The following is a 14,089-nucleotide window of genomic DNA, read 5'->3' on the forward strand; positions in this document are numbered from 1 at the left end:
TCAGATATTGCACTGATGTGCTGGGTGGCAAGAGGGGTACTGAAGACTCTCCCCTTTCCCCCCAAACATCAAATTAGCCATTCAGGAAGAAATCTACTTTAACAGCATTAATGTTGTGTAACAGCATCATGCTATGTGTAGGAGGGGGCTCAATGCTTACAATCTATACAGGAATGGAAAAGCATTTTATCATTCTGCTAGGCAATAGGATTGAAGAAGAGGTAGCAGTTTGCCAGTGTGAAGCTGAATTAACAATATTTTTCTTATTTTGACAGAATCCTGATATGGAAGTCGATGAAAATGGGACGTTGGATCTGAGCATGAACAAGCAGAGGCAGCGAGATGGTTGCTGCACCATTTTGACCCCACTGGAGCCAATGTCCCCACAACGACAAGCCGTGATGAACAACCGGTGTTACCAACTGAATGAGGGTGACTGCTGGGACTTGCCAGTGGACTACACTAAAATGAAGCCAAGTAGGATAGATGAAGATGATTCCAAAGAAATTAATGTATGTCTTTTTCATCTGTATAGTTCTTGTTGCAGTCTAATTTTGGTAATTCATTAATTTTCTGCAATTTGGAGGGAAATAGGAAGCAAAATAAGGTGGTTTTCTACAAATATGACTTTTTTGCTGGTTAATCTTTAGGACTATATCATGCTGGCACACATCTGATCTGTGACTAAGTTCCATAAGACAACATTTGAACCATGAATGTGAATCATGTTTTCTAACAGCATCATCTTGTTAACAAATATTTTCTGCAGTAAAGATGTTTTGCTATATCCAGATTATGTTACTCTGTATAAGCAAGTTGACATAACCGTGCAATACTGGGATAATCAGCTCTGAAGACAAGATATTCTCCTAAATTTGAAAACCATAAATGATGTGCTATTTGAAAGCATGTATTACTTAGAAATCAATTTAAACAAAGCAGCATAGTATAATGTAAGCTTTCAACTATTTCAACTAATCTTCTAGATTACTTATATGCTCTTGATAGCTGTGTGTAAGGGCCTGCATTAATGAAATACTTTTTCTCAAAAATACAAAGAAGGGATATAAGAAATCAGTGTTACTTTTCTACTTACAATACTAAGACAGCTGCAATACCCTTTAAACAGAAGTGGGAAATAAAGAAAATATGTCAGTGAATTTTTATTGCTTTTCAAAACAGAATAGACAGGGCACTGAAGAGGTCTGCTGACAAAGTTCAGTGATGCTGTTTTTTTCTGTCAGGTTTTAACCCTTATCCATTCTGCAGCTTAAAATCCTGCACTCAGTTCAGTTTAGTTGTTTGAGGACTTCTAGTTGGTTTATAGCTAAAAATTAGGCTAATCATTTGTGTTTAGCACATCTCTTACCAATTTTAATTAAACCATAAAACAGTTCTCAGTATCTTTGAAATAATACAACAAAGTGGCATTTTCACTAGATAGCCTGAATACATTCTAGCTTTGGTGGTACAGTTTTGCTATTAATTTCACTGGAGTTGGCAGGAAATCTGTCACTATCAAGGAAATGTGAGGTAAAGCAGCAATTTTTTTCAGAGTAAGAACTCCCTACTTCAGCTATGTTGTTCATAGCACCATCTGCAGGAATTCCTGAATCCCTGCATTCAACCACTGCATTCCTGAAATAGATAGGTTTGAATTTCTGAACACGACTAATTTCAAATTATATCATTCTGTCTTGCCAGACAGATCCACTGAGATTCATCCCAGACTGAGATTCTATGTGTAGATGTTAAAATTGCTTCTCTTTCATCTTTGAGGCGTTCTAAATCCTTAAAAATGCTATTTAAGATGGCTTTTTGATGCATAAGATACTGCATTTCGTAATCTTTTTTGCCTTCCTCTGTTGTGCAGTGACTTTAGGGAAAAGACCTGAGTCTTTAGAGAAAAGTCATGTGACAGCTACAGAAAAAGACAGACTTTTTCCTTTTTATTTTTCTAATTAAATAAATAATATATTTCACATATTGTGAAGTCTTCATCCAAATATTCAAATACTATACAAAAGTTTAGTATGTGAAAGTATATAAAATAATTTCATTAATTTTCTCTGTCAGAATAGGATAAGAAGGAGATACCATCTGATGACTCTGCTTTGCATTATTTTGTGTAAGTTGTGACCTTCTCTAGCTGAAATTAATATGTATATATTTGCCTGTAGCCGGAAGATTTGGATCCTTTCCAAGAGGCACTTGAAGAAAGAAGGTATCCTGGTGAAGTTACAATCCCAAGTCCTAAACCCAAATACCCTCAATGCAAAGAGAGCAAAAAGGATTTAATAACGTAAGCATAATGTGAGGTGAAATTATTTATCTCCTTTTAACTTTTTCTCTCTTTGTCTTTTTTTAAACCAACGAATACATATACGCCTTGCAGTATGAGCATGCAACATTTGCAGCATATAAATGTTTCAAACTGCCAGTTAAGTAAAGTGATAAGCTAACGTGTATTTGCTTGTTCTTAATGATGCTATATTGTATGGAGACGCCATTTTCATTTAAACCTGTTCATTTTGCAGCTTTTCGATTAGGATGCTTAAAACCCCTTGCAGTCATTGCAGCTAAACTGGAAACAATGAAACTTTTAAAAGTTTTTTTTTAAACATACTTACTATTTTGGCTGTTTTTGTTTTTGTTTGGTGGCAGATGTCCAACACCAGGGTGTGATGGGAGTGGTCATGTGACTGGTAATTACGCCTCACATAGAAGGTGTGACTTCATTTTTTTCATGGTGGATTCTGTCTTTTCAATTTATTGTTTTCAGCTTACCTCAACAATGCTGTCAAAGTAAAACGTTGAACTATGTGTTAACCCTTTGAGTAATATATGTTGATCTTAAAAGCATGCTAATTTGTGTGTTGTATAAACGTCTTTTATTTTTAAATAGATTACTAAAATTTCCAAACTATTCTTTAAGCATTTAAGTAGTTAACCCAGGAATCTCCAATATTTTTGTTATATTTTTCTAGTTCATAGAGAAACAAACAAACAAACAAGAACATTTACAGTATGTAATTTTGGAAGTAATATTGATAACTAAATATATTCAGAGGGTTAACTATATTACGGAATTCAATATTACAGCACTTGCCCCATCGCTTTTCTGCATTACAAACTTTTACTTTTTAATTTTTATGTTGTGTTTGTTTGCAAGTGTTCAGTTAATGAGAAGATTAACATACTTGTATGTCCTGCCATGTCTTACAGTTTATCTGGCTGTCCCTTGGCTGACAAAAGCATTCGGAGTATGCTGGCCACAAGCTCACAAGAACTCAAGTAAGATATAAAGAACAAATATTTTCTTTATAAATATTTATTTGACCGCAAATTGTATAAAGTTTTGTCAGAAATTAGAAATGCTGTGTGGAGAGCTGCTGCAGAAGGAGCTGATCCTGCTTGGAACATGTATTGAAGTCTAGAAATTCCATACAGCAGGGGGGTTCTGTACATAAGTCTGTTGACCTAGTATGTCCTTTTGTGTGTCCATTAGGTGGCAGGGATGGACAAAAGACAGAACTTCTGGAATTTCATCTTAATGTTTGAATTCCTTTTCAATTTTTTTTCTGAACTTTGAATTTGCTAGCTAGAACAGAAAATTCCCATACAATTAGACTGATGAAACACTTGTGATTACACAAGCAGTAAAGCATTGCAGTTTCTCAAACACAGTTGGAAGGAGAACAATTTGGTTTTCCCAAACGCTTGCATAATTTTCCCCAGGTTCGTATCATTGCTACCAGCCTAATGCATTTTCTCACGTGACTATGTTTTTTTAATGTTTACTTAGTTATCCCCTGCTTAAAATGGATTCTTTACCATTCCTTTCAGTTCTTTGGAGTAACAATTTTGAATTATGAACATTAGAGAATCATGACACTTAGCTTTGCTCTGTCTTCCTGCACATATGCTCTACTGCAACTCTGTGTGGAAGAATTATAGTATTTATTAGTGCTATGGCAGGGCAGTGCTTCTGAGCTGGTAATTTGATTAAGGTGGAAAAATTTTCACAAGAAATGAGGAAAATTCAGTAGGGAAAGTATGAATAGATACCACATGCTGCCATACTGCTTGGCAGTATTCTGTTTTTACAATACGTTTCTTGAATTCGGTATATACGCCGATTAAAAAACCCCAAACAACTCTTGATGTAAACCATGGGAAAAATAAGAAAGCAAGCATGAGAAAACTGCTGGAGTAAAATTACTCTCTGGTTTTTACTTAATTTAGTTGCTAGAGGTAAACAATAAATGCAAAATTTACAGCTGATTTCCCACAAAGTGAAAAATAATGTTTTGAAACTATTAGTTTAGGTCATGCTGATATATGCTGCTAGAAGAATACGTGCTATGCAAAAGGGGATGTAAATGAGATCAGGGAAAATATTTAAGTATAAGCAGAAAAAGACATGCACACCTCAGAGAAACTCAGATTTGGACCTGGATTTTGGGTTGGGATGGGTCAAATGGTAGAAGTTTGAGGAAATGTGAATGCATAAGCAAAACACAGTCAAGACTCTTGAGGCAGCATGAATATTTTAAGCAAACACTTTATAAGGTTTCTACTTCTCTTAGGAAGCTGTTTCTGAATTACTTCATCTCCTCTGCTTTTCTCAAACATCTGCAGTCAAGGCTGCCTGGTAGAAACCAGGAAGAAAAAATTCCCAAAACACCTAAACTTGAGATCCCACTTCTATACCATGCCACTCTCTCTACTTATTTCAAGTTTTTCCTAAGCAAAAAGCAAGATTAAAGTAATATTTTTACGTTTAAAATTTATTACTTATTATTCATTAGCATAAATTATTAATTTAGCAGTTATCATTATACCAGTTGAACACATGAAACTCTGTTAAGTTTCAAAATGGCAGAATTTTAAGCAGGCTTACTTAACTCAGTTCTTCTTTGTATTTGCGCTATATGGCAAATCTTTGTTTTCTGATCATATATTTTTCTAGGCAGACAGTAATCATTGCATAAGCAACTAGTTAATTTCTTCTCTTTTCCTTTATTATCCCATGTGAGGCCCTGTCTGTTATTCACTACTTCTGAAGATAGACCTATTAATTCACTCACACATTTGTCACTACCATCACATCTGAGTGTTTCCTAATAAATTGAGTTATTTAGTTATAAAAGAATTTTTTTTCATCTGCAGTTACACCCTGAAGTAAATAGGGTTGGTATTATCCTCATTTTAAACCAGAAATTTAGGTATATAATTTTGATTGCTCACGTGGATACTTTTAGGACACAATTGGTCAGTTCTTCACATTGTAGACAACTGTATATGTTCAAACCCTTGAATTTGCTTGGAGTTATGGGAATTTAGCAGATCTATGTAATGTAATTGACCCTTTGTGAAAAGGGATGAACTCTGCAGAAAAAGCAGGACAGTCCAGTTCCAGAGCAGCCATACTGTCCTTTCTCCTATCCCAAAATTTAACCAGTCCCAGCTTCCACTTAGCCCATTTACTCTGTCCTGTTTTCCTTCATCATTTTTTTTCTACACTGTTCCCTGTCTCAAGCTCCCTTGTCCGATCAGCCCATCTCCTGCCTTCATCACATTTATATTTTTATTGTTCTCTGTCTCTACATCCTGTGAAGTTGGTACAGAGACAGAAATAAGGCATCTTAGCATTTCCCACATATATTTTAAAGCAGGGAAGTAGGAGTCCTATGGATGGCAGCATCCTTTACACAGCTCTCATTTATGCTCTTGTTCTCTGCTTAAGATGGAAGAAGATGTGATCATGTAAATGTAACGTGCATGCACAAAGCAGCTAAACCAAAGTTACATAAGAGAATTTGATTTTGAAATTTTTGCACTGTGAAGCACTTAATTTACATTCTGTGTAAGGTCTGGGAGTATAATATCCTTGTTTCTAAAATGAGGAAGCAGAAGCTGAAAATAAGCAGAAATTCCATAATACGGGATACTATGGCCATCTGCCCAGCCACCAGCCACCATGGGACATTTTGGTGTCTGCTCTGTTGCCTGGGCTTCTGTCGTACCAACAGCAGCAGAAGCTTTAGTGATCTGCATGGACTGGCACCAGGAGGAGACAGGGAACCTTGCTGGGATGTTTCACACATATTTGCTGACAGCAGAAGAGCAGTGAGAATCAGTAACCTTGGCTCCTGCCCCAGGCTGTAGAGGGAAATGTATACACATTTTTAACCTATAACCCAAGCTGAGATCCCTTCTGTCCTTTCCTTACCAATCTGTACTGTTCTCATCTCTTCTTCATCTTTTATTCCTAGTTTAGGTTTTCAATGTAATTTTTTTCCATCCTTCCATAAAGATTTCAACCTTTGTAAAATTCTTGGCAAATACTTGTTTAATGTACAGGGTACAGAGAACAATTGATAGTGTAGCAGAAAAACTGATAGCACAGCATAGGAATCATGTTTCTGGACTGCATAATTTGGAAGGATGTAATGCTTTTATGGCTTTACCATCAAATCAAATATCATATATGTGCTGGTAAAGCCTTCATATCACATTTTACTGATACAATTTCTCTTTGTGTGTATTTCACAACACATACAAATAATGTATAATGTAGCTTTCTAACTGGAATCTTGCTCACACATTTTTTTTTAATCCCAACTAAAATAGTAAATAGCAGACACGTTAAATAATATTAATTAATAATATCATTCATGTAATATTCACAGTCAAAATAATATAAGAATCCTACAAGGTTAGGAAAATATTTTGCTTAATAGTCATGCTTGTTGTAGTGCCTTTTGGAAATTGTGGCTCAAAGATTCCATTGCTCACATTTCCTGGCTCTCAGAATAATAATGTTGCAACTTCCAATTAAATTGTTCCAGGGTCAGTCAGCATAATTATTCCCTACCACCCATGCTTCTCATCTGTAAGGGTTCTTGCTCAGGTTTGCAGTGCAGATTACACAATTTTTCATTTTCGTCCACAGCTCAAATAGCAAACAGAACAATATCTGCTACTTTGTCTTACTTATACTGGGGAAAAAAAAAAAAAAAAAAAAAAAAAAAAAAAAAAAAAAAAAAAAAAAAAGATGACAGCTTTAAAGCTCTCTGGAGAAAGCAATATCTGGAAACTTTTCCAGTAGTAAGATTTTGGTTATAGTACTTGCGAAAAGCAACTAATTTTTAAGGGACCTAGGAACACTATATTGATGAGTAAAGTTAACTAAAACAGGAAAGCAGTTAACAGCCCACCCAGTGACAGCTACCAATATTAAAGTATTCATAAATTAAATTCAGTGTGATCATACCAAGGGGCCTTTTCTTATCAGTTTTCTTTATTTATCCCTTATCATGGCAGGTTTTTCTAACAGTTTTCTGTTAGAAAAGATTACTTCTCAACTGTAATACCATTGTGGAATTATAAATCCTGTTAAAAACAACATTTTGAAGCACTTTAAATCTTATTCAAAACAAATAAAAGTAAAAAATCCAAACAAACCAAAGCTAGAATTAATTTTTTTTTAAAAAGGACACATCTTGTTAATCAGTAAATCAATCCCAGCTAAAACACACCTGACTGTGAGAATGTCTACTCAGTGTCCTGACAATGTTGGAACCTGAGAACCCAGGTACTAGAGACTCACAGAAAGTGACAAACCTATTTCTATGTAGTGGTACTTTGATGTAAAGATAATCACAGTTTTTCAAAGGTCATTGATACATATACACACACACATTTATGTATATACCTTATGTATATAGGTAACCAGGTGTTAGTTTGGTCTGCTGTGGAACTAAATATCCAATTCTCAACATCTACCCTTGTTGTCTTGGGTCAGTTTTCTGCCAGAAAATCCCATTGTTGCTTATTCTGAAGAATCTGATCCTCAGGAAGATTTGCAGTTCAACCAGGTGCCTTCAAGTTTGGATACTTCCTGATACTGTTGTAGTATGCCCAGTCTTTCAGTCCCAAAGCATCTGTGTGGATTTTCTTATTTTCTTTGGTGGATGTCTTTTGGTATTTCCTATGGAGGGAGGAGTGCAGCCTCCTTTCCCTCACTACAGTGAAATCTGAGAGCTTTTGTTTCCTACATCTCTTCTTAACTCAAAGTGATGAGCTCAGTCTATTTTTTGCATGTTCTCCACAATAAATTAAGAGTTGGAATCTCTGTTCCTCCATCTTTTTTCTGTGTCATTCTGCCACAGTCATTTTCGTATTCTTGATGATCTTCTACTCTTTCTCTTAACTTCCTTTCACTCATCTCCCTGTTCCCAGAGGTGTCACCCTGGCAGTGTTCACATAGAAAAGTGAGCTTCTATGAAGCTTTCCCTGTTAGCCATGATTCTTCTTGAAAAACAACTCCCTGCATTACAGTGTTTTTGTGATAGAAAGGATAGTCTTACCTCATAGTTCTAGGGAAAGTCTTCTATACTAATATATTATCTGTTTCTACTGATGTGATTTTACTGTGATTCTTGCTCAGCAAGAACTGGGAAGAAGAGGCATCCTCCCAGAAACAGAGAAACTTCTGTTGTTTTTATTCTGATATATATAAAAAATAAAATATTACTGGAAAAGAGTAGTATTTTCCTCCTTGCTGTAGTCATCTGGTGAAAAATAGGCCTTTTAAAATATCAATTTAAAATGAAGAGACAAATTATTAGGATATATTAGTAAAACACCACAAGAACATTTCCCTCTTTAGACGGGCAAGCACATTATTCTTGGACATTGACCTGTGCCTGTACTATTTTAAACCTTGATAGCTCTCTCAATATACAATCACTTTATGTACTCAAACCAGGTATTCGTGAAGAATTCTGTTTACCTGCTGGAGTGAATTCTCCACCTACATCCTGTGTTTTCCACTTGAGGTGTTCCTGAATGTGCATTTGTTGTTTCATCTGCCAAGAAGTATTATCCCTTGCCTTGCCTTCCCTTTCCCACTTTCCTCTTCCCTTTTCCCATTGAGATTATATCTGTCCTCCTATAAGAATGCAGCAAGACTGAGACCCATTATATAGTTTTCACTCCCTTTTATCTTAGAAAATTACTCTTTGCTGCAAGAGAAATAATCATTTCCATTCCTATTATCCCCTTTTTACTCCTGTTGTTTATGTCTCTTTTTTTTTCTACATGGAAACTTAATAGAAGTTGTTATTACAGTTTTTCTTGAATACTAAGGTTGTTGAGCCTAGTAAGTAATCTTGTTTTAAGTTGAAATACTTCTTTGATGCTAAGTATGTATCCTTTGAATCTGCAGACACTTTTTGAAATTCCTTGATGCTTTAGCTAACTTTTGTATAGGAAATGTGATTGCAAGGATCAGATGTGATGTATTTGGAGAAAAGCTAAAAAGTGCTTGAGTGAGCCATTTGTAAATGATAGTGTTTTATTAATTTATCTGCAATGTTGTGGTAAAAAAAAAATGAACAAACTGTAGTTTTTTATGTGTTCTTAAATTGCAAGTTAGTGTGCTAGTCTAACTTAAATTATTAAAAACAAAACCAAGGAACATAGATCCCCAACTGTTAGTTCACCTATAAGGAATAATCTTTCCCATTTTGCTCAACAATCCTTGGGCCAAGTGAAATTAGGAATCTTATGTGGTTTCAGTGGGTTTTTTTTGCATTTTTGTTTCCTGTATTTATTGCAGATTTCCACTTGGATACCTTATCTTTGATGGCAGCATGCATGCCTGGCCAGAACAGAACACCTTGGGCTCTGTTCCTGCACTTCTCAATACTCAAATGGGCACTGTAGGTTATACCTAGCATTTCCAACCTCATGTTGTGTGGTGTTATGATAATGTCCTTTGTATAGAGACCCATCATCTGCAGCAACCTCATCTCTGTAGTCGCAATAAGTTTTACATATGGAAGTGGCTGGGCTTTTTCTCTGTTAGAATAACTCATTCAGACTCTGGTAAGGTTGAGTCATTCCATTTTTCTCACTTAAGTTTGTCAACTTTTGTCTCTGAAATGGAAAACACTTGAGTTTTGTTTACATAAGACCCTACATCATTGTTTTCATTACTCAGAGGTAGTCTTAAAAGCATGTACTCTCTAAAAAGCTCCTTAAAAGCCATCTGCATATCAGTATCTCTGATGCTGTGAAATGTTCCATGCAGGCACGAAATTGTTTGCATGAAGCACCTTGCAGAATCAGGGCCTTAGTAAGTTGTCAATACTATGAAACGCTCTGAAATGAGAGGCTTCCTTTGCATAGTGGCATCTACAATGGCCAAACAGTTCATGACCTGTTTCTTTATGTACTTAATTATTCAAAGCAAAAGATAACAGTAGCTTATATTTTTTTGCTGTTTGGATTTGAATCAGTATTTAAAACCATTTGCCACTCAGTTATTACCAAAATAGTCTCAATTCAGATGAACAATCACTGAATTAGAGTAATTTTTTCAAAGCAAACTGTATGACTTAAAGAGTCTTCGTTTTTAGAAGGAACATAAGTGGTGGGCATCCACATCCCTGCAACTTCTATATGCCTAACTTTGAAATTGGAATTCGGTGTCTGCAATAACAACTTAGGCAGTTTTGAAGATGCATTCCTTAGTTCCTAGCGCTTCACTAATCACCAAATATTTCAGTGTGAATGTTTGTTTGATGGTTTATTTTAATTTTCAAAACTTTTCTCTTGTCAGTCATTCTAGTGCCATACTGTGCAGTTTCTAAGCAACTATTCTGAGAGGAGTGCTTAATTGTGATTAATTATAAATGAATTTGTTTAGCTGTGTTAATATGCCCAATGAATCTCTCTAAGGCCTTCTTGTCTTGGAGTTTTTCCATTTGTACAGTTGCCTCTGTCTTCCTTGGGTTTGCTCATACTTCTTTGTCATTGAACTTGTCCTACATAATTAATCTCATTCAGCCTGGCATTTGCTTGTAATCAATTCAAGGGTCTTTTCTTTGGCACAATTTGGTAATTGTGCAGACTCCCATTGTGGTGTTGATCATTTTTGCTTCAAGTCAACAGATCATAACCAATTGCTCATTCCATCCAGATCTGGAAAGATCTGCAACATGATGCTGTGGTATATCCCAAGTGCTGAGGCAATCCCCATGGGAAGTTGCATAAACTATACAGTTGCTAAAAGGGGAGTTAAAAATGCTGTGTTTTGCACTTTCTGTGTTTGGTCAGACTTGCCAAAACCCTTTAATATATACCCCAAAATAAAAGTAATTTTGTCACTTGAAGTCCTAAACATGATTGTCCAGATCCTCAGTTGGTGTAAATTGGCATAGCTCTGCTGCCTTTGGAAGAGTTACGCTAAGATACAACAGTGATGATCTGGACAGATGCCCTCAGCTGCTCTCTTGGGTTAGCATTCATGTTTGATTGCCTTATTTAAATTTTTTGAAGTTACAGAATTCCTTGCATTATTTGGTTTCTTAAAATGGCCAGTTGCTAACTTGATTTTGTGGTGTCTGTATCTGCACAGTAACATCTGATTTCGCCATGCAGTTAAATTCATCCCTTTACTTTTATCTCAGTCCTGTTGGGACTTTATGTGGCACACATTTTTTGCAGCACTGTAGTATCTATATCAATGTTTTATATCTCTAAAATATCCCATATCCCTCATAAACACCTCATCATAATCTTCTTTTACAATATTTTTGTATTCCCAGTAAGTGGAATTTACATTTGCTCATCTGCATGTAAAAACTGCTCTTCTACCCTAACACACACAGAATTTCCACTGCTTCAAAGTCTGTTGATTTCTCTCCTTCCACAGATAACAACACTGTGCTCTTACAGCATGGCCTCAGTTGTATGAAACAACCTTAAATTTTGAGGAGTATTTTACCACTGGCCATCACTGATTATTTTTGTATGCTTGACTGTGCTTGCACTGTACTCAGCTTCAGCAGTACATGTTTTCTGTAATAAGGAGGCAGAGGACTAAAATATAAGTGCATTGCTATCATTAAGTGTTATTTTTTTGGACTGTGGAAAACAAAAGGAAAAAAGATCCTTCAACAAATTAATCTGATTAAATTATATTTAAGATATAGTTTCCAGAGTTATAAGATTGACATAATTTAATTCAAATAATGAGCTGTAAAGTAGTCAGTCAGAGTGATATTTAAAATGCCTTCTTCAGGCTTCAGAGTTAACAGTACACCAAGATGAACAGAACCTAGTTTCCAAATTTTCAGACTGCAAATTAATGGAAACATCATTATGAAAGCATAGGATCAGTTAAAAGAACTATAATTTATTCAGAAGAGATTGCATACCCAAGTATTTTTCTTCCATATTAAATAGGAAAAGAATCAAAACATACAGATGCAGTTTATAAGAAAACCAAGTCACAGACTTTATTTTCTTTTTTACAGGTAGAAAACTATTTTTTTCTAGGCCAGTTTGGCACTTTTCTTGAATACATGGTGCACACCAAAAGTATTCTAAAGAATTACACAATCACAACTGAATGCTTTTACCAGTAAAACTATGAGCTTAGGGTTTTTTTGTATCCTTGTAGAAACTAGTGATAGCCAAAAGAAATAAAAGTACCCTGCTTTAAATGCAATCTGTTGAATCCTGAATTCAGAGTTTAATAGGTAAAAAACATTTGGTTTTGACTCTATGATTAGAATCCCTGTTTCAGTAATAATCAGACATGATGTCAGACATTGGTAAAGAATAAAAAAAAATCTTAATTATTTCTTTAAAATATTTGTATTTTTTTCTTTTAAATCCCAGAGTTATTCTTTCATGGGGAGTAATTTCAGTAACTGCTGGGCATTTCACAAATAAGTTTTAATTTAAAAGCTGTAAATGATGGTTATGATAAACACTGCAGAGATATGCTGAACACTGCAGAGAAAAATGGTTTTGTTCCCGATGAGTAAGAGTTGTAAAAAAAAATTAGAGGAAAAAACTTCAGGGGAATCGTAAAAATTTATATGAAAATAACTGAATAATTTTTAAAAATGATAGCTCATGGGTTTCTCCTCAAGGCTTCTCCAGGAACCATTGTAGGTGGTGGTTTGTTTTCTTCTGATGCACTAATCAAGCAACACCTGTCAGGAAAGCGTAAGTACTTTCTATAAGTATAGGTGTCATGAAGGAGGGGCGAGGGCCTTGCTTTTGAATAATACCAAATACAACTTCTTTGGCTTGAGTGTGAAGAATCTGAAAGAATGAAATTATTAAGAATTTTTTCTTTACTTTTTTAAACCAATTAAGGTTTATTCTTCAACATTCCCATGCACAGAAAAAGTCCTTTAATGGTTCTAATTTTTTACTGAGACCTAGTCTGAAATATTTTTAAATGATAGAATCATAGAATCACAGAAAGGTTTGGGTTGGAACAAACTTTAAAAATCATCTAGTTTCAACCCCTCTACCATGGGCAGGGGCACCTTCCACTAGACCAGGTTACTTAACACCATCCAACCTGGCCTTAAATACCTCCAGGGATGGGGCATCCACAGCATCCCTGGGCAACTGTGCCAATAGAACACCTCCCACTATCTTTAGCAGACTTCAGATCCAAGATTATGTTCTGCAGCTTTGAAAAGCTTTCCCTAAGTAGGAAAAGTAGCATGTAGCATCCCTAGTAGCATGTTTTTAATGGAGTGAGAGCGATATTATAAGGCCAAGTTCCACTTGAGTTTCCATTTGACAAAACCACTTTCATGTTGATACTGTCAAAGATAGAGTCCTATCACTATTCATTTAAAAAGAAAAGAGTATTTTTAAAGTTTAATTATACAAGTATTAGTAAGGCAGCTCTTAACTTTTGTTGGATCCTATTTGATACAATAAACCTCTGTGAATTAAAAGTTACTGATATTCAATGCAAAATTTTCAGCAACTTTTGTATGTAAAACTATTATTCAGAATACTATGTTTAATAATAATTTGATTTTCATTTCATTTTTACAAATTTTTGTGTTAACTCTACTGAAGCCAGAGTAAATGCTGCTGATTCACAAATGGTAATAAGTAAACACATCAGGACCACATATCTCAAATTTCTGCAAAATTCTCGTGAATGTTAATGTACCACAGACCAGATGTGTTTATATCTTCATATAAGGTCTTATGTAATCAAGAACATTCTCAAAAATATTTTTATTCTATCTTA

At 35.1% G+C, this 14,089-nt stretch overlaps 1 protein-coding gene across 22 annotated transcripts in view; it reads left to right on the plus strand.

Annotated features, from left to right (window-relative positions):
- MYT1L (myelin transcription factor 1 like) overlaps nucleotides 1-14,089 on the plus strand; it is a 304,897-nt gene that overhangs the window by 244,530 nt on the left and 46,278 nt on the right. For 11 of the 22 annotated variants that reach the window (XM_064412028.1, XM_064412032.1, XM_064412038.1 and 8 more), the window contains 4 exons: nucleotides 276-512; nucleotides 2,181-2,302; nucleotides 2,665-2,727; nucleotides 3,226-3,294. In XM_064412028.1, the coding sequence (XP_064268098.1) occupies nucleotides 276-512; nucleotides 2,181-2,302; nucleotides 2,665-2,727; nucleotides 3,226-3,294 (491 nt within the window). Of the gene's footprint in view, nucleotides 1-275; nucleotides 513-2,180; nucleotides 2,303-2,664; nucleotides 2,728-3,225; nucleotides 3,295-9,628; nucleotides 9,732-12,956; nucleotides 13,065-14,089 lie in introns of those variants that run through there. The other 11 variants (XM_064412045.1, XM_064412042.1, XM_064412034.1 and 8 more) reach the window with 4 other exon arrangements.

The sequence above is a fragment of the Passer domesticus genome, chromosome 3, assembly GCF_036417665.1.
Source record: "Passer domesticus isolate bPasDom1 chromosome 3, bPasDom1.hap1, whole genome shotgun sequence".
Taxonomy (NCBI): Eukaryota; Metazoa; Chordata; class Aves; order Passeriformes; family Passeridae; genus Passer; species Passer domesticus.